The following is a 19,137-nucleotide window of genomic DNA, read 5'->3' as shown; positions in this document are numbered from 1 at the left end:
ATTTTGCGGAGGCTATCTTCCCCTTCATGCCCCCGCAGGTCGGTTTTAAGAAGTGCCAGCGGTGTGCACGCCCGATCTCCGTTTCTGACCCACACAATTGGTGTTTGCAGTGCCTGGGTCCGGAGCATCGGGCAGATTCCTGCACCCGCTGTGCCACTTTACAAAAACGTACTCTTAAAAACCGAAGAATCCAGCAAACCCTGCTCTTCGGCTCCGAGTCGGCGATGGATTCATCACCTTCAACGGCGGTACCGCAGAAATCGGCACCGTCAAGCTCGACACCGACCGATCCCGCATCGGCGCCACTGGCGCCAGGTAAGCCGGCTAAGAAGCCTTCCTCTTCCCTCGAGCGCCCTCCAGCTACGGTGTCGACACCGTCCATACCGGCATCGCACCGGTCCCGTAAACGCTCCGCCCCGATAACGGTGAGTGCCTCGTCATCGGCCTCCTCATCACCGGGGCGTGGAGCGGCATCCAAGGAACCGAAGAAAAAGAAAGCGGTTCCGATGCCACCCCTAGATGACCGTATTTCGGCCATTCTACAAACTCAGCTTCAGGAGCAGTTGAAGAAACAGCTTGAACAACTGCTACCCTCTATCCTGGCACCGCTCCTTCCGGTACCAGACCGGCCCGAGCCCCGCACCGAGCCCCCGGTGTCCACTCCTTCGGTACCGGTAAACACCTCGATGCCGATCCTTTCGGCCCAACAACTTCCTGATGATCCTGTGGTTCATTCTCAACCCACAGTGGATCCTACTCGGCACCAGGCGGTACGGCACTCTTCTCGGGACCGAGAACGACGCCGATCGTCCTCCCCTGGTACCGTTTCGGTGCGCTCTGGTAAATCTTTGTCCAAGACTCGCCACACCGCACCCTCCACCCCGGTGTCCCGACACGCACCAGAGGTCAGGGATCCTGATTTATGGGAGGAGACTCCTCTCGGTACCGAGGAGGATCCCTCCTCATCTGATGAGGAACCATCGGCACCTGATGCCACCTCTAAACCTGAGCAATCCTCTTTTTCTAAATTTCTGAGGGAAATGTCTGCTGCTCTGTCACTTCCCCTTGAATCTGACTCCAAAAAGTCCCAAGCCTTTTTAGAAGCCTTAGACTTTGAGCAACCTCCTAAAGAGTTCCTCAAGCTTCCCGTACATGACATCTTACGGGAGACATTCTACAAAAACTTGGAAAATCCCCTCACGGTACCGGGAGCTCCCCGTAAACTGGACAACCTTTACCGTGTCATCCCTATTCCAGGATTCGACAAATCTCAATTGCCCCATGAGTCCCTTCTGGTGGAATCCACCTTAAAAAAGACTCAGGGCTCCAGTGTCTATGCCTCTACCCCTCCTGGCAGAGAAGGTAAGACCATGGACAAGTTTGGCAAGAGACTTTACCAAAATGCCATGCTTGCCAACAGGGCAAACAACTATTCCTTCCATTTTTCCTTTTATCTCAAACACTTGGTCCAACAGCTGTCTGCCCTCCAGAAGTACCTACCTGAGCGCAAGGTCCCGCTATTCCAGCAGCACATATCTGGCCTTCTCCAAATGCGCAAGTATATGGTCCGCTCGATATACGACTCCTTCGAGCTCACCTCTCGGGCCTCTGCCATGGCTGTAGCCATGCGTCGCTTGGCCTGGCTCAGAGTCTCCGACCTGGACATCAACCACCAGGACCGCCTGGCCAACGCCCCCTGTCTCGGGGATGAGCTTTTTGGAGAGTCACTGGATTCCACCACTCAGAAACTCTCTGCCCATGAGACCAGGTGGGACACCCTGATCAAGCCGAAAAAGAAGGCCCCGCCTGCTCGACCCTATCGGCCTCAATCATCTTACCAGCGGAGGTTCTCAGCCAGGCCACTCAATCCGCCTCCCCAACAATCTCGGCGACCCCGTCAACAGCAGCACCATGCCCAGGCTCGGTCTCAGGCCACTCAACCCTCCAAGCCTCCTCAGCCTGCTAAACAATCTCAGCCCTTTTGACTCTTCTCTCCAGGGCATAGCCAGTCATCCACCCTCGCTGCCTCTTCCACAGCCTATCGGGGGTCGTCTCACCATCTTCTCAAGCCGTTGGGAAGTCATCACGTCGGACCAGTGGGTCCTCAACATCATCCGCCACGGCTACTCTCTCAACTTCCAGACTCTGCCTCCGGACAACCTTCCCGTAGAGTCTGCTTCAACCTCATCTCAAACCCCCCTCCTCCTGAGGGAGGTTCAATCCCTCCTCCTTCTCAATGCCATCGAAGAAGTACCTCCAGATCAAAGGGGGCAGGGATTCTACTCCCGCTACTTCCTGGTACCCAAAAAGACGGGAGACCTCCGTCCCATTCTCGATCTCAGGGACCTCAACAAGTGTCTGGTCAAGGAGAAGTTCAGAATGCTCTCCCTTGCCACGCTCTACCCTCTTCTTTCTCAACACGACTGGCTATGTTCCCTGGACCTCAAAGAGGCCTACACTCACATCTCCATCAATCAACATTCTCGCCGCTACCTGCGTTTCCAGGTACTGCACCACCACTATCAGTACAAGGTGCTACCGTTCGGCCTCGCCTCCTCACCCAGGGTCTTCACCAAGTGCCTTATAGTGGTAGCGGCCTTCCTCAGGTCTCACAACCTCCAGGTGTTCCCCTATTTGGACGATTGGTTGGTGAAAGCACCTACGTCTCCACTTGTGCTACAGGCTACTCATCACACCATCTCTCTCCTCCACCTCCTGGGGTTCGAGATCAACTACCCCAAGTCGCATCTGCTTCCCACCCAGCGACTTCAATTCATTGGAGCAGTTCTGGACACCACGCTAATGAGGGCTTTTCTCCCCTCCGATCGCAAGCAGACCCTGCTCCATCTCTGCCGTCAGGTACTCATGCATCCCTCCATTCCTGCTCGACAGATGATGGTCCTCCTGGGTCACATGGCCTCGACAGTGCATGTCCTTCCTCTGGCTCGTCTCCACCTTCGTACACCTCAGTGGACGCTCGCCAACCAGTGGTCACAGACTACGGATCTTCTTTCTCATCCCATCTCTGTGACATCATCTCTTCAGCAATCTCTCCAATGGTGGTTGAACTCCTCAAATCTTTCCAGGGGTCTTCTTTTCCATCTGCCCCCCCACTCTATGATCATCACCACAGATGCGTCCCCCTACGCGTGGGGAGCTCACCTGGGAGATCTACGCACCCAGGGACTTTGGACCCCACAGGAGCGTCGTCATCACATCAATTTCCTGGAACTCAGAGCCATGTTCTACGCCCTCAAGGCTTTCCAACATCTTCTCTGTCCTCAAGTCCTCCTCCTATGCACAGACAATCAAGTCGCCATGTACTACATAAACAAGCAAGGCGGCACCGGATCTCGCCCCCTTTGTCTGGAGGCTCTGCGCATCTGGACCTGGGCCACGGACCGCAATCTCTTTCTCAGGGCGGTCTATATCCAGGGCGAACAGAACTCTCTGGCCGACAATCTCAGCCGCATCCTTCAACCTCACGAGTGGACGTTGGACCCTCCGATTCTACTCTCCATCTTTGCTCGATGGGGCACTCCGCAGGTGGACCTCTTTGCAGCACCTCACAACCATCAGCTGCCCCAATTCTGTTCCAGACTCTTCTCTCCTCACCGTCTGGCCCCGGATGCATTCCTGCTCAACTGGAGGGATCGGTTCCTCTATGCCTTCCCTCCACTTCCTTTGATGTTGCGGACCTTGTCCAAACTCCGCAAGGACAATGCCACCATGATCCTCATCGCCCCTCGGTGGCCTCGTCAACACTGGTTCTCCCTTCTGCTTCAACTCAGCTCCAGGGAGCCCATTCCTCTTCCTGTGTTTCCTACTCTACTTACACAGCAGAATCAGTCTCTACTACATCCCAACCTGTCTTCCCTCCACCTGACAGCTTGGTTTCTCTCGGGCTGACCTCTCCGGAGAATCTATCTCAACCGGTCCGCCTCATTTTGGACGCCTCCAGGAAACCGGCCACTCTCCAATGTTACCATCAGAAGTGGACCAGATTCTCCTCGTGGTGTCTCCGGCATCAGCAAGAACCCACCTCTTTGGCGGTGGAAACTGTCTTGGAATATTTGCTCTCGCTGTCCAACGCTGGCCTCAAAACCACCTCCATCAGAGTCCACCTCAGTGCCATCACTGCGTTTCACGAGCCTATTCTCGGAAAACCCCTCACGGCTCATCCTCTGGTTTCAAGATTTATGAGAGGGCTCTTCAACATCAAACCGCCTCTCAAGCCTCCTCCCGTCGTCTGGGACCTGAATGTGGTTCTCTCTGCTCTCATGAAACCTCCGTTTGAGCCTCTTGCCACAGCTTCATTCAGGCTTCTTACCTGGAAAGTGCTTTTCCTAATTGCCATCACCTCTGCCAGGAGGGTTAGCGAACTGCATGCACTGGTTGCCGACCCACCGTTCACTGTTTTTCACCATGACAAGGTTGTTCTGCGTACCCACCCTAAATTCCTTCCCAAGGTGGTCTCAGCTTTTCACCTCAACCAGTCCATTGTGCTTCCCGTCTTCTTCCCTAAGCCTCACTCGCATCCTGGAGAACAGGCGTTGCACACGCTGGATTGTAAGCGTGCCCTTGCTTACTACCTTGATCGTACCAGAGCTCACCGAACATCCCCTCAGCTCTTTTTGTCTTTCGATCCCAACCGTTTGGGCCGTCCTGTCTCCAAACGGACACTTTCAAATTGGCTTGCTGCCTGTATTGCCTTCTGTTATGCTCGGGCCGGTCTCTCTCTGGAAGGATCTGTCACGGCCCACAGAGTCCGAGCTATGGCTGCTTCTGTGGCTTTCCTCCGTTCCACGCCCATCGAGGAAATCTGCAAGGCGGCCACTTGGTCCTCAGTTCACACGTTCACTACTCACTACTGTCTGGATGCGTTCTCCAGACGGGATGGACACTTCGGCCAATCTGTGTTACAAAATTTATTTTCCTAATGGCCAACCATCCCTCCTCCCTCTCTGTTAGCTTGGAGGTCACCCATGTGTTAAGAATATGCTGCCTGCTTGTCCTGGGATAAAGCACAGTTACTTACCGTAACAGGTGTTATCCAGGGACAGCAGGCAGATATTCTTAAGTCCCACCCACCTCCCCGGGTTGGCTTCTTAGCTGGCTTATCCTAACTGGGGACCACGCACTCCTCCGTCGGGCGGGAAGGCACTCGCGCACGCGCGGTGCGGCCAACTAGAAACTTCTAGTTAAAAGGTCCGTACCGAGGGCTCCGTCGGTGACGTCACCCATGTGTTAAGAATATCTGCCTGCTGTCCCTGGATAACACCTGTTACGGTAAGTAACTGTGCTTTTTGTAAAAGGGGGGGGGAGGGGAGAGTTTGGGATTACATTTTCCATACTGGTTTTCTGTGTTCTGTGTGTACGAAAGACATGGTTCTCTGTTAGCATTGACTGTGCAGGATCAAGCTGTACTAGCCTGGCTTGTTTAGTTTTACAATGGATGTATTGATGTTTTACTTCTTACTGCAGTATGTAAGATGTTGCCTTTTCCTAGGTAGAATGTGATGTGCGATGTGTGGATTGTTACTAAGAATTGTTTTTCATATAGATGAGGGATGGTGTCAAAAAATGATGGGCTCCGGGTGTCATATATGCTAGGTACACCACTGACATGGAACACTAAAATTCACAGCTGAACAAAAAAAGCTCCTAAATATTTCATTGTTGATGGTAAATTTAAACCCCCTCCCCCTCCCTAAGTCATGGTAGAGGTTTCTACTGCGGCCCAGAATGCTAAATGCTCTGATGCTCATAGGAATTCTATGAGCGTCGGAGCATTTAGCGCTCTGGGACAGGGTAGAACCTCTACCGCGGCTTAGTAAGAGGGGATGTTAGTGTGAATATGCCTACTATTCAATCCCATATTTTAAAAAATTGTATGCAACACATCAGTCCAAGATTTATTGCTTGCCATACAAAATATATACTTCTGGTGCTACCTCAGTACTAGTAACCCAAAATCTGTCTACAATATAAAACTGTAGACACAAGACCTACAACATTTCCATTTATTATTGAGGGTAGTCAGGAAGCAGAAATAAGACTATTTATGGGGATTTGAAGAACCTGACTCTCGGGATCTCTGCTCTCCTCAGCTTGAGATATGGATGGTTATTAACGAAAGCACAAGCTTTCTGTCTATACCAGTGGTTCCCAACCTTGTCCTGGAGGACCACCAGGCTAATCGGATTTTCAGGCTAGCCCTAATGAATATGCAAAGAGAGATTTACATATAATGGAAATGACAGGCATGCAAATCTGCTCCATGTATATTCATTAGGGCTATCCTGAAACCCCAATTGACCTGGTGGTCCTCCAGGTCAGGGATGGGAACCACTGTTCTATACCAAATTTTTTGAGACACACTTCTCCTCTTGGGGACATACCTGTGTGTCCTGGCACACTGGTTGAGAACCACTGCTCCAGATGGAGGGATTTTTTTTTTGTTTTTATTAAACAAATGTAAATATTCCTTATTGCTTTTTCACTTGGTTTTTTTTTCCCCTGTTGTTCTCTTTTTGCTTCTTTAGGAGAGAGGCCATTCCCATGCACTTGGCCTGGCTGTTCTAAGAAGTTTGCTCGGTCCGATGAGCTGGCCCGCCATTACCGCACCCACACAGGGGAGAAGAAGTTTGCCTGCCCACTCTGTGAGAAGCGCTTCATGCGCAGTGACCACCTGATGAAGCACGCCCGCCGTCACCCTGGCTTTCACCCCTTAATGATTAAGCGGCAGAATGGACGGAGCAGCTCACCCAGCGACTCGTTGACATCAGCACCCTGCAGCCTCACAGGGAGTCCTGTCACCAGTCCTGCGCCCAGTCCAGCCAAATTCCTGTAGAAAGCTGTACATGCATTCACTGAAGGTGATCTCTATGGGCATTTGCCAATTGCAAAGACTTTTTTACAGCCAAGATCTTGGTGGCTAGCAGGAAATCAGGACTAGCCCCAGGACGATGTTAGAAAGATGTAGCTTTTTATACCTCTTATTGTTTATTCTCTTTGACAAGGACACTTTAGTAAGGAGAATTTGGTCTAAAATTGCGTATTTTAATAAATGTTTTTGATTGGATAGGGACACACATGTGCCACTATAAGTTTCCAAATTTAAATGACATTCCACTTTGCTATTTCTCAGACAAATACCTGATCTGAATCAGATGAGTTGCATGTGACCCTATGGAGGATCTGGTCTGCTGCCTACATGAAACCAGTGAATTCAGCAGCCTCTATATTTGGGCATAATTGTCTCTGGGACTGGTCAGCGCTCCCAGTCTAGCTTTTCTTTAAAACATGCTATGAAAACAGACCTGTTTTCTTATGAGTAGCATGCAAAACTTATTTCTGATATTCTCTTTAAGAGAAAATCTTAAGGAGTTCAGAAAACATTTTTGTGTTGTAGGTATAGGGAAAGAGCTGCTAATTTCTTCTTTTCGGAGGGGGAGGGATGACTGGTAGTTATCTCTTTCTTTTGGAATTCCAGTATAATTGGAGCTGGGGGCTAAGATTTGACAATGAGCCTTCATTTGGAATTACCTGAAATATTTCCCCCGTTTTGTATCCCAAATCAACTTGTGTTAGTCCATTTACTGCAGCAGCACTCCTTGGCCTTGTATCCCGCAACCTTGCTGGCCCAAGGAAAGGTTTCTCTGATGCTACATTTCATTTGCCTTTCAACTGTGTTCAGAACTTGCAGAAGCAAAAAACACAAGTTCTGATTTCAGAGCAATATATGCTGAAAAAGTTAAAAAAAAGTTTCAGAAATGTAAATTAAGATAATAAAAGGATTTTTCTCTGCGAAATGGTTGGATCTTTTCTGATCCAGTGTTATCCAAGCTGGTGTTTGTTTAAACACACTCATAAAAAGGGAGCTTTTTTGTGAGAAGCATTGTGAATTTTTCCCTTTGGAGTTGTCTTAAAGTACAGTATTTCCAATTTTTATTTTTTCCTAAGAGTAGATTATTATCTTTTAAATTTTCAGTTTTCAGATTATTTTTTACTTAAATTACAAACTCATCAAGACCTGAATCTAATTAGCAGTTGGTATTAACAAGAGGCTCTTTTCCTTTCAGCTCAGGTATTTTAATGTTTTTTTCCCCCTGTGATTATGGCTGTATGTGGCACTCTTCCATTTACATGGATCTTGCAAAATTACCGAAAAGCTATTTCAGCCTTTTTTTGTGACAAGTTGTCTTAGAAAAAGGAGGGCATTTGGGGTCCTGTTTTATTAAGGCTTTTCCCCCATTCTGTATCTATAGAGAATGAAAGTATAGTATATCAGGTCCTTACTAGGAAATCACTATTTATGTATGTATTTTTATATGTGGAATGTGGGTAAAGTTGGGTATAATAAGTATTTTAGGCTAATGCAGTATCAATTTTTTTGTGGGTTATCAAGTACTGCCAGTCTGTGTAGATAGACTGACCATGTTTTGGGTCTCTCTACTAGGAAGGATACCTAAATATGTGTAAAATGTGCATATGTATATACCTTTATAAACACACACACTTAGAAATGGACAGCAGCCATTGCTCTGAATTAGGGTCTTAGAGCTATCATTTTTGTTGACCAGATATTTATCTTTTGATTGAATTGATCAGGACTCTTGATGTATATGCCATATTAGCTTCTTCTGGCATGCCTGATCTCTCTTTCTGTATGCAGATTCTGGTATGAAAATCATGGCTATATATGCAACCATTGCAGCAAAGCCTATGAAACTCCAGTCCTATGAGAGATTTGTGTGCCAGTGAAATTAAGAGTAGGAACCTTGTCCAAAATGGAGGTTGGCACAGGCTAGCTGAAAATGCAGACATAGTGGCATCTCAATCTTATTTTTATCTCTGTGTTTGCCCAGTTTGTGGAGTTTATTTTCATCCAGATTTAGATGAGACTATTTGTAAGGCCTATACTTAAAATAATGAAGTATGTGAAAACATTCACATGAATCTAGACAAGTTAAAGTAAATATGGATTCAAATTAGGTGGAAGCTGATTTTGTTACCAGACTAAATACAAGTCAAATGCATGCAGATTGGAAATAGGACAGAATAGGTTTGCCCAACCCTAACTGAAGTTGGTGGATTATATTATTTGACTTTGGGAGAAAAAAAATGAGGAAAAGGATTAAAAAATAAATAAATAAATAAAAATTACCCCCTCCTTTACAAAACTGAGCTAGCATTTTTAGTGCCGGCCGCGGCGGTAACAGCTCGGACACTCATAGGAATCTATGAGCTGTTGGAACTGTTACCGCAGTGGCCGGCACTAAAAACACTAGCGCAGTTTTGTAAAGGAGGGGGTTACATAATGGAAATTAAGTTTAAAAAAAAAAGAGAAAACCTGTCAGGTGATATAAAATGTATTATTTTGTAATATTTACATAGTTTAAATGGACATGCTAAAGTTCTCAGAGGCAGGCCTCTGGTGACACTGCAGGCACTGTCTTTATCTTTTTGAACGTACATTCAGACCTGGTTAATCATTAGTTTTGTCAATATGGAGTTTTTTTTTCTAAAAAGTTAAAAGATATTTCCCAAGGTTGAACTTGAATGGGGGGTATCTATATTTAAAGTAATTTAACTGGCCATAAATGGGCCGCTGACCAGTTAAATTGCTTGTTTAGAGCTATCTGCTAATTTCAGCAGCACTTAACTGGTTATCGCCACTGAAAATTAGCAGTTAGCACCTAAGTGAAAACCAGCTATTTGGGGAGACTTCTATGGGTGGAGTCAGCACTTGGCTGGTTAAGTGCTGATATTCAGCACGTAACTGGCCAGGTTATTTGCATAAATAGAACTGCATAAAAGTCAGTCCAATCTCTATAGCTGCTTAACTGCAGAGTATCAACTTAACTGGCTATGTGTTAGCCAGCTCTGCAAAAACTGGATATTCAGTACCAAAGCCTGGACATGGCTGGCATTGAATATCTGGGAATACCGCTGACAACGGTCAGCAAAATGCTCACTACCACTGGCTGAATATTTACTCCACAGAGCCTGATTTTTCATGACTATATCTTTCCATTTCTGCATCTGTGATGGTGGTGGGACTTATACCTCCCCCCCCTCCTTTTTTTTTTTTTTTTTTACAAAACTGTAATGCGTTTGTTAGCGCCAGCTTCAGAGGTAACAGCTCTGACGCTCATAGAATTCCTATGAGCGTCAGAGCTGTTACTGCTGCGGCCGACGCTACAAACTAAGCTATGGTTTTGTAAAAAAAAAAAAAAAAAAGGAGGGGGAGTTTGGGAAAACTTATACTAGATTTGCAATCTTCTCTAACACAAAATTATCTCAGAATGCAAGTACTTTGGCTAATGGGTATGAAGTTTCATATATGCTTTATTCTGTGATTCAAGGCAAATCTAAATGCAGATTAACCAGGGAAGCTTGTACAGTCTTCTCCAGAAAATAATCTCAGGTTAAACAGAATTATTTCTTTTCTCACAATGATGGAGCACAATACTGCACCATGAATGAGCGGATAGGTGAAGGTTTACTGGTATTGTTGCCTATGGCACAACCACGAGTAGTGATGTTACAGAATAAGATGCCAGTGTTGACACATATAATGTTCAACAGTTTTTATTGAGGACTTCAACAGTACAATAAAGAAAATATAAAGTTACAACTTTCGTCATCCATTTTTGCATTTTAGTAACAACCCTCCCCCTCCCTATTTATTTTAAGATCATTTTATTAAAAACCCAATAATAAGCCATCAATGCAATATCACAAAAATAACAAAATGTATATGTTCCCCTGCCCCCTATATCCCTATACCAAATGTTGACAGAAGGTGGAATTCTTAACCCTCTAGCCCAACTACTACTATATCAACCCCAACTGTCCTTCCCTCCCCCCAACAGAGTCTCCTGACTAATCAGAGACTAGACAGCTATTCAAGATTAAACTCCTCCTAAAAGGAGTAAGCTTCTGTAAATAGGTTTCCCATACAGACATGAAGTGTTTAGGTGACTGGCAAACTCCATAGGATTCAAATACCATTAAAGAATATAATTTAATCCTCTAGTATCAGACTATAAGGGGTTCCTCCTGTAAGCAATGATTCATTATACACTTCCCCCCCAGGATATATGATCTTTTCAACAATATTTCACCTTTCTCCCTTGCTCCTACTTAGGAATCTGCACAAATGACCCCCCCCTCCCGGGGAAAAGGTAAGTGTGTCCCAAAATCATTTGCAAATATCTACCCACCTTTCCCAAAAGCCCTGAATTCGTTCACAATGAACAAATGAATTATCCAACTTCCCACATTTTGTGCATATTGGTGAATTAATGATCCCAGCCAAATAGGCCCTCCTCTGTGAGAAGTAAGCCAAATGAATTGTTCTGAAGCGAGATTCCTGTAACTTTGCACTATAATACACTGCTGGTATTACTTTAATTGTACTTGTTAAAGTGAAAATGTGTAAAGGCCTTGGTAATTCCCTATTCCACCTCCCAATTAGGCCATCGTAGCTCCTAGGTAGTTATCTTTTTGTACGTTCTCTATGAAACCATAAAACCTTGCCCCAAGCATCACCCTCAGAAAGCTCTCTAAATCCGGTTTTCTACCTTTATTAAGGGAGGGAACTGTCTCAATAAATGTAGGCAATGCTATAACTGAAGAAAAGCGAGGTAGTCTTTCTGTTCTAGGACACCCCCTCTCCTCTCCCCCGTTGCAGCTCTCCATAAGTAAGGTTAATATCAATAAATTTTTATTGAAAAAAAATCAAACAGAAACCAACTAAGTTCACAATCAGGACCATCCATCACTAAACAATAGTCAATAAAAACACAAGGTCCACCACCCACAACATTCCCACCAAATAACCCCCAACAAATGTCAATTCAACTAACAGCACATAATACTCCCCCCCACAATACTGTACCCAATGCCCCCCAGTCCTCCCTCCAACCCCAAACCTTCTACCCATTCCCCACTCCAAAAGAAAACATCCAGTACCCCCCAACTCCCCCTAAAATTCACCAATAATCAACCCCTTAGTTTGCCAAAAATCAAATCTCAATCCCTATGATGCATATCAAAATAACCATGCTGTTTAGCAGTTACACATTCCATATGAAGTAAAGAACCCACCCGGTCCTTCCATTCCCCTTCCGAAAGTACCCGGGTCTGTTTCCAATAAGAAGCTAGCAAGCATTTGGCTGCATAAGGACCCATAAGGAGTAGTTTCCTACGCCACCAGACATCTCTCAAATTGGTAAGACCAAATAAACAAGTCTGTGGAGTAAGCGAAACCATCTCCCCCAACCAAGCAGTCAAGCAGCCAGTAATCATAACCCAATATGGTTGAACCTTAGCACAATCCCACCATACATGAAATAAAGTACCTCCCCCGCCCCACATCTCCAACAAACATCAGGTACATTAGGAAACTCCATAAGTAAAGTATTTGCCATCTTCCCTAAGCAGATGCTCTATACCAGTGTATCTCAAACTGTCACAGCACACCTGAAATCTCAGGAGGCACACTAGTGTGCCATGGCATACTGGGGAGGAGGAGAGGTGCTGGTGCTGGCTGACTGCTTACAAGACATGTAGCGAGAGGCACGTCCTATAGACAATCAGCCGACGTCAGCGCCTCTCCATGCCTCTTCCCTGTAGGCACCCCCCACTCGTGACTCAGAGCCCGTCTGGAGGGCCTTCGTGCATATGTGGACGTTGATGTGATGATGCCATGCATGCATGTGATGTCATCACAGTGACGTCTGTGAACTTACGGATGCCTTGAGCTGCAGCCACTATGTATAGTGTGCTGCGGTGCAACAAAGTTTGCGGGACACTGCTCTATACATTATATTCCCCTTGTTCTCTAGTGTAGGAAACTCTATTATCCAGCTCAGGATGAAATTCAGCATTACCCATCCAGCTTAGAAAAACTGTATAGCATATATCAGCTGTGTACAAATTCACCAGATGTCTTTGTGCCCCCCATAGGGGATACCAGAGGAAACTCCATAAGGAATTGCCCTGTATGGGATGAAGCAGATAACTTAAATGCCAGGGGTGAAATAAGTGACCTCAAATGATGGTTCTGTGAACCAAGTTGATCCTGAGAGCCAGTCTTTAACATGCCTCAATAGACATGCCAAATTATATATTCCTAGGACTGGGATATCTAAGCCTCCCTTAGTCCATTTACCCACCATATATGACCATCTCAATTTTGGTTTCTTATTCTTCCATAGAAACCTGGTTAACTCCCTGTAATATTCTCAAATCTTTTTAGAGAGGTGGAGAGACTGCAGCAAGTATAACCATCTCAGAAAGTTGACCATCTTATAAAGACTAATTCTCCCCTGAAGAGACAGTGGAAGATCAGTCCATGCTGCTAATTGGGATTTTGTATCCTGTAATGTTTTGTATATATTAAGGTTATACAATTGATTACTATTCATTGACAATTGTATCCCCAGTACCGGAAAGACCCCAGTACCCAATGAACTGGAAATGACTGCCCCCAAACCTCATGAAGTTCTTTGCTGGCCAGTGCCTCAAGATTTATCTAAACTTAAATGGAATCCTGAGAAGTCTCCATATTCCTTTATACTTTTCAACAGAGTATAAAGAGATTGTTGAGGATCAGTAAGAATGGCTAGCAGATTGTCAGCAAATGCTGCAATCTTTAAATTATTAGTCCCCTGTTTGTAACCCTTTATCTCCAGATTTACTTGAATTTCTCTCAAAAGTGGATCTAAAGTGAGAATAACAAAGGCGGAAACAAGGGGCAACCTTGATGAGTGCCCCGCTGATTTGGAAAAGGATCTGAGCGTAAACCATTAGACCAAACCCTTGCTTGTGGGCCAGAGTAGAGTGCCTTTGTGGCTTGGATAAAATGAAGGGCCCAGTCCATACTTATGTAGAACAGCGTACATAAATTCACACATCACTTGGTCAAAAACTTTTTTTAATTATTTTAATTTTGCAATTTTACATGAAAATTCAAAGAAATAAACAAACCATATATATAATGTAAATATCTATTACAAAAAGAAACAAAAAACAACCCAACCCAATTTAAAGAAATAATTAGAGCCAGGGGGAGACAAGATTACAGCAAAGATAGGGGGGGTCTAATATAGGAAAAACTTATGTTTTTAGGAAAATTCTTAATATAATGTAAGTGGGGTTCCTATTCATTTCCTTGTGTCGCTCATTTTAAACATCTGAAGGGGTAGATACTGCTATGGGTACTGGAGTCTGCCTTGATATGAGAAAATTCTTCAAATGTTCTGGATCATGAAAAACATGTCTTTTCAGCAATCTTAATAATACATTTACAAGGAAATTGTAGGAAATAAGTCCCATTAAGGGCCAGAACTTGAGATTTAAAAGCTAAAAAAGCATTTCTTCTCAATTGCGTGGCCCTGCATAGGTCAGGAAAAATCAAAACCGAATGTCCCAGAAATATAACATCTTTGAAATGAAAATACATACGAAGAATCCAATTTCTATCATATTCCAGGGCAAAAGAAGCTAAAAGGGTTGCCTTAGTCACTATAGGCCTAGAATCTTCAAAGAAGCCAGTACGATTAAAACTGACTTCTTCACTCCTTCCATTAACCCCTCCTTTACAAAGCCGCACTAGTGTTTTTAGCGTTAGCAGTAACAGCTCGGACACTTGTAGGAATTCTATGAGCGTCGGAGCTGTTACTGTGGCATCCTGTGCTAAAAATGCTAGTGCAGCTTTGTAAAGGAGAGGGCTAGTTAATTGTGCACCTGGGCTTCTTGAATTAACATAGAAAGCTTTAGTAAACAGTGGTATTGTTTCATCTGGAATCTGTAGATTTGCTTTTAAATACTTTTTAACCATCTCCAATGGTGCGAGGACTAGAACCTGAGGAAAGTTTAGAAATCTCAGATTTAATCTACGTTCATGATTCTCCAGAAATTCTAATTTCTGATGAATATTCATATTATCTCTCACCAAAACTGATTGAACAGATTTAATTTTCTCTACAGCCCTTTCAACTCTTTGCACTTGTTTTTCTAGTGCAGGGGTGTCGAAGTCGGTCCTCGAGGGCTGCAATCCAGTCGGGTTTTCAAGATTTCCCCAATGAATATGCATGAGATCTATGTGCATGCACTGCTTTCAATGCATATTCATGGGGGAAATTCTGAAAACCCGACTGGATTGCGGCCCTCGAGGACCGACTTCGACACCTGTGTTCTAGTGCATTAACAGAATCTTCACATTGCTTCATATGAGATTGTGCCAATTCAAGAATTTGTAACATACTATCAAAGAAGTCTCCAAAACACTCACTGCTTCCCATACCTCTTCCAGTGTAATCTTATCCATTTTTTCTTCAACATGGGGGAGATTTTATCACTCACAATAGGATTCCTGGTATCACCAGTAATGTATCCAATATCCATGCCTCCACCAATTGCTCCCGACACAGATTAATTGCTCTTATCCTGTTGCAGCTGCCCCATTTGTGGACCGTCCAACGCGTCCCGGCTGCAGTGTGAGATACAGCAGCTCGTATGACATCATGTTCAGCAAGTCCACACCTGGGTTGAAAGAGAGTATCACAAAGTTCAGGGCTCAGCGTGGTATCAATAATACTCAGAGCCATATCCCCTATTGCAGGCTCTGTCCCCCCAAACATTACTCCCCACTTGTGGGAGAAGAAAGCCCTCCAAGGTCCGTTGATTTGGCATAGGGGAAAAATTCAATTCAGCTGGGTAAGATTGAGGTTTCCCTTTTCGATTGACCATGCTATTATTAACAAATTGCCAGTTCTGAGGAGCTCCTCCTCCTCACATGTCCATTCAAGTCGCCATCTTGTCTCCCTCTCCAAAAGATTTCTCATCAAAACTAACAAGCAGTGTGGGAATTTGGTCCTTTCTTATATTCTTTCAAACTGTGTGATCCTTAACAAAACCTACTTGGGTCTCTAAAACCAACAAGGGAATAATTCTCAAGAAGCTGTTGGCCAGAACCTTTGCCATGAGTTTAGCTTCATAATTTAAAAGTGAGGTCAATAGGAATCTGGTTTCTCTGGATCTCTTCCTGGTTTCAGAAACACTATGATTTTGGCTGAATTCAAGTAAAATGGCATTGTACTCCTTTCAATAATATTAAACATCTCAGTAAGAATAGATGCTATTTCTGTTTTGAGAAGCTTATAGAATTCACTCCTGTAGCTATTGATTCCGGGGGCCTTACCCAGAAGGCTCTGATGGATCACTTCCCTCCACCTCCTCAAGCTTTATAGGTCTATCCAATTTAGGTATTGCCTCAGGGAGTATGGAGGGTATATCTATACTATCAAGGTACATACTACATACTATCTGTTATCATATCCTCTGGAGTCTTATATAGATTAGCATAAAAAGATAATATAGAATTTATAACCTGATTTGTATGTATGTTCCGAAGTCGCGGAGGTGGTTACGCAATGTAACTATCCTATGAGGATCTGCAGATCAGTCTGTACAAGAGCGACTGCTTTTGTTAGCAAATTTAAATAATCTATATTTATAATAACTAATGTTATACACTATTTTTTGGTGGATGAGTTGGTTCAAGGCCTGTTGTGTTCCTAATAATTGCTCTTTTAATTCTATTGCATACTTCCCATATAAACTGTCTCAGTTTAATTACCTTAGTTAGTCTCAGCTGCTTTCTATATTATCTTTTTCTAAAAAGAATACATAATAATTTCTCTCCTAAAAACAGCTTTGGTGCTTTCCTAATATAGAATGTTGTCTCTTTTATGCTTCTGGTTCATTTCCTGGTATGATTTCCATTTTGACAATACGTAAGGAAGAAATTTGCTATCTTTATATAAAACTTAGTTGAAAAGGACCATTCTGGTGTATGTGATGGACAAGGGACCTGTCATTTAGACAGAGTTACCCTGGCATGATCTGATATAGCTAAGGATCCAATCTTAGACTGTTACATTTCGGACAGAAACCTTTTCAAAGCCAGAAAATAGTTGATCCTAGACAAGGCATGCGCCCGAGATAAATGTGTAAAATTTTGATCTGTCGAGTATCGGGTCCTCCACAGATCCACCATGTGCAGAGCTGAGCACAGCATGGCAATCCCCACACACACTACTGTCTGTGTTATTCTAGAGGTTGAGGAGCAATCAACTGATGGATCATGAATCTTGTTTAAATCCCCTCCTAGGATTACCGGATGATCCGCAGAACTAGGTAAGTGACTCAAAAGCATCTTATAAAATTTCCTCAAGAAGAAATTTGGGGTCTATACATTGCATAGAACCAAGGGATGACCATCTAAGGTCACTGACATCACAAATCTGCCATTGGGATCTTCTATTACTTGATGAGTTGTCAGCATCACATTTTTCCAGATCAAAATTACCACTCCCACTTTTTTCCCCACGTTCCAGCCTCTACTCCCCCAGCATTGCTTCCCCATGATCTGAATACTGCAGAAGTACATCTCTGTATTTCCTCCTATTCCTTGTCTCACACATTCTAAAGTCATCAACCTGATCTCCCAACTCAAGCAAGACCATACCTGTAGCCCAAAAGTTCTAAAATACAGATAATTTGAAGTCCCTGATTGTGCACTGTACAAGACAGATTAGTAACTTTACAATATTCCTGTGTTAAGGATACAAAACAGGTGTATCTTAATGATAGACCAGTTAGGGTCCACTATCCCTGAAACTCCCCATTATCCTTGCTCATAGAGTCTGATAGTTATAAATTAATTATAAAGAACTCTCAAGCACAACACAAAATCTGTAAATATTGTCCAGATATCAGCCAATGTGAGTCCAAAGATGGGGATATTATACCTTATGTTCACAACTGCAGAGCTCTGGCCCCTGCATATCCATTGAGAATATGTGTATATGCACCCAGCCATGCCAGCTCAAAGCTGTTCAGCCCCTATAGGGGATCAGCTTGCCCATCAGCCTTAGAATGTTAATATCATTACCTGAGGCCCTAAAACTCCAAATACATGTGCTGAGTTGACAAAGAATAACATCCAGAAGTCCAAGTCTGCTTTGTAGATTCCATTGAGCCAGGTGTGCAACTTAGCTGCCATATTTTTCTTAAGAGAATCACATCTGCTGCTATAGCACATAGTATAATGGTCCATAACTTTCTGAGTCGCATTTTGGAAAATATTTGTAGCAAGGTGCAGAGAACAAGTAATGACATCTCTACAAATACTTGCTGCACCCCATGCTACTCACATGAGTTTTACCATATCTTCTTGATTCTGCCTAATATATTACTTCCATGGAGTCTACAAATTTAGTGGCCTTGGCTACTGAGTCAAAAGAATGAGATCGGCCTTCATGCTGAATTTTCAGATGAGCAGGCTAAGTTAAACTGAAAAGCACCTGCTTAGAAACATAGAAACAGACGGCAGATAAGGGCCACGGCCCATCTAGTCTGCCCACCCCAATGACCCTCCCCTACCTATCTACTTTGAATAGATCCCACATGTCTATCCCATTTGGCCTTAAAATCAGGCACGCTGCTGGCCTCAATAACCTGAAGTGGAAGACTATTCCAGCGATCAACCACCCTTTCAGTAAAAAATAATTTTCTGGTGTCCCCGTGCAGTTTCCCGCCCCTGATTTTCCATGGATGCCCCCTTGTTGTCGCTGGACCCTTGAAAAAGAAGATATCTTCTTCCACCTCGATGCAGCCTGTGAGATACTTGAATGTCTCGATCATGCCATCCCTCTCTCTGCGTTCCTCGAGTGAGTATAGCTTTAATTTATCCAGCCGTTCCTCGTACGGGAGATCCTTGAGTCCCGAGACCATCCTGGTGGCCATTCTTTGGACCGACTCAAGTCTCTGCACATCCTTGCGGTAATGCGGCCTCCAGAACTGCACACAGTATTCCAGGTGGGGTCTCATCATGGATCTATAAAATGGCATAATGACATCAGGCTTACGGCTGACGAAACTCCTGCGAATACAACCTATGATTTGCCTTGCCTTGGATGAAGCTTGCTCCACTTGATTGGCAGTCTTCATGTTCTCACTTACGATCACCCCTAAGTCTCGTTCTGCTTCAGTTTTTGTTAGGATCTCACCATTAAGGGTATAAGTCCTGGATGGATTTTGGCTGCCCAGGTGCATGAC

General features: G+C 44.4%; 1 protein-coding gene across 1 annotated transcript in view; it reads left to right on the top strand.

Moving 5' to 3' along the window:
• KLF16 (Kruppel like factor 16) overlaps positions 1–19,137 on the top strand; it is a 73,324-nt gene that overhangs the window by 41,124 nt on the left and 13,063 nt on the right. The window contains exon 2 of the mRNA XM_033955194.1: positions 6,546–6,878. Coding sequence (XP_033811085.1) covers positions 6,546–6,853 — 308 coding nt within the window. The 3' untranslated portion in view covers positions 6,854–6,878. The remainder of the gene's footprint in view (positions 1–6,545; positions 6,879–19,137) is intronic.

This window comes from Geotrypetes seraphini, chromosome 8, assembly GCF_902459505.1.
Source record: "Geotrypetes seraphini chromosome 8, aGeoSer1.1, whole genome shotgun sequence".
NCBI classification, from domain to species: domain Eukaryota; kingdom Metazoa; phylum Chordata; class Amphibia; order Gymnophiona; family Dermophiidae; genus Geotrypetes; species Geotrypetes seraphini.
The sequence above is the reverse complement of the archived record's forward strand: the minus strand, read 5'-3'. Positions and strand labels throughout refer to the sequence as shown.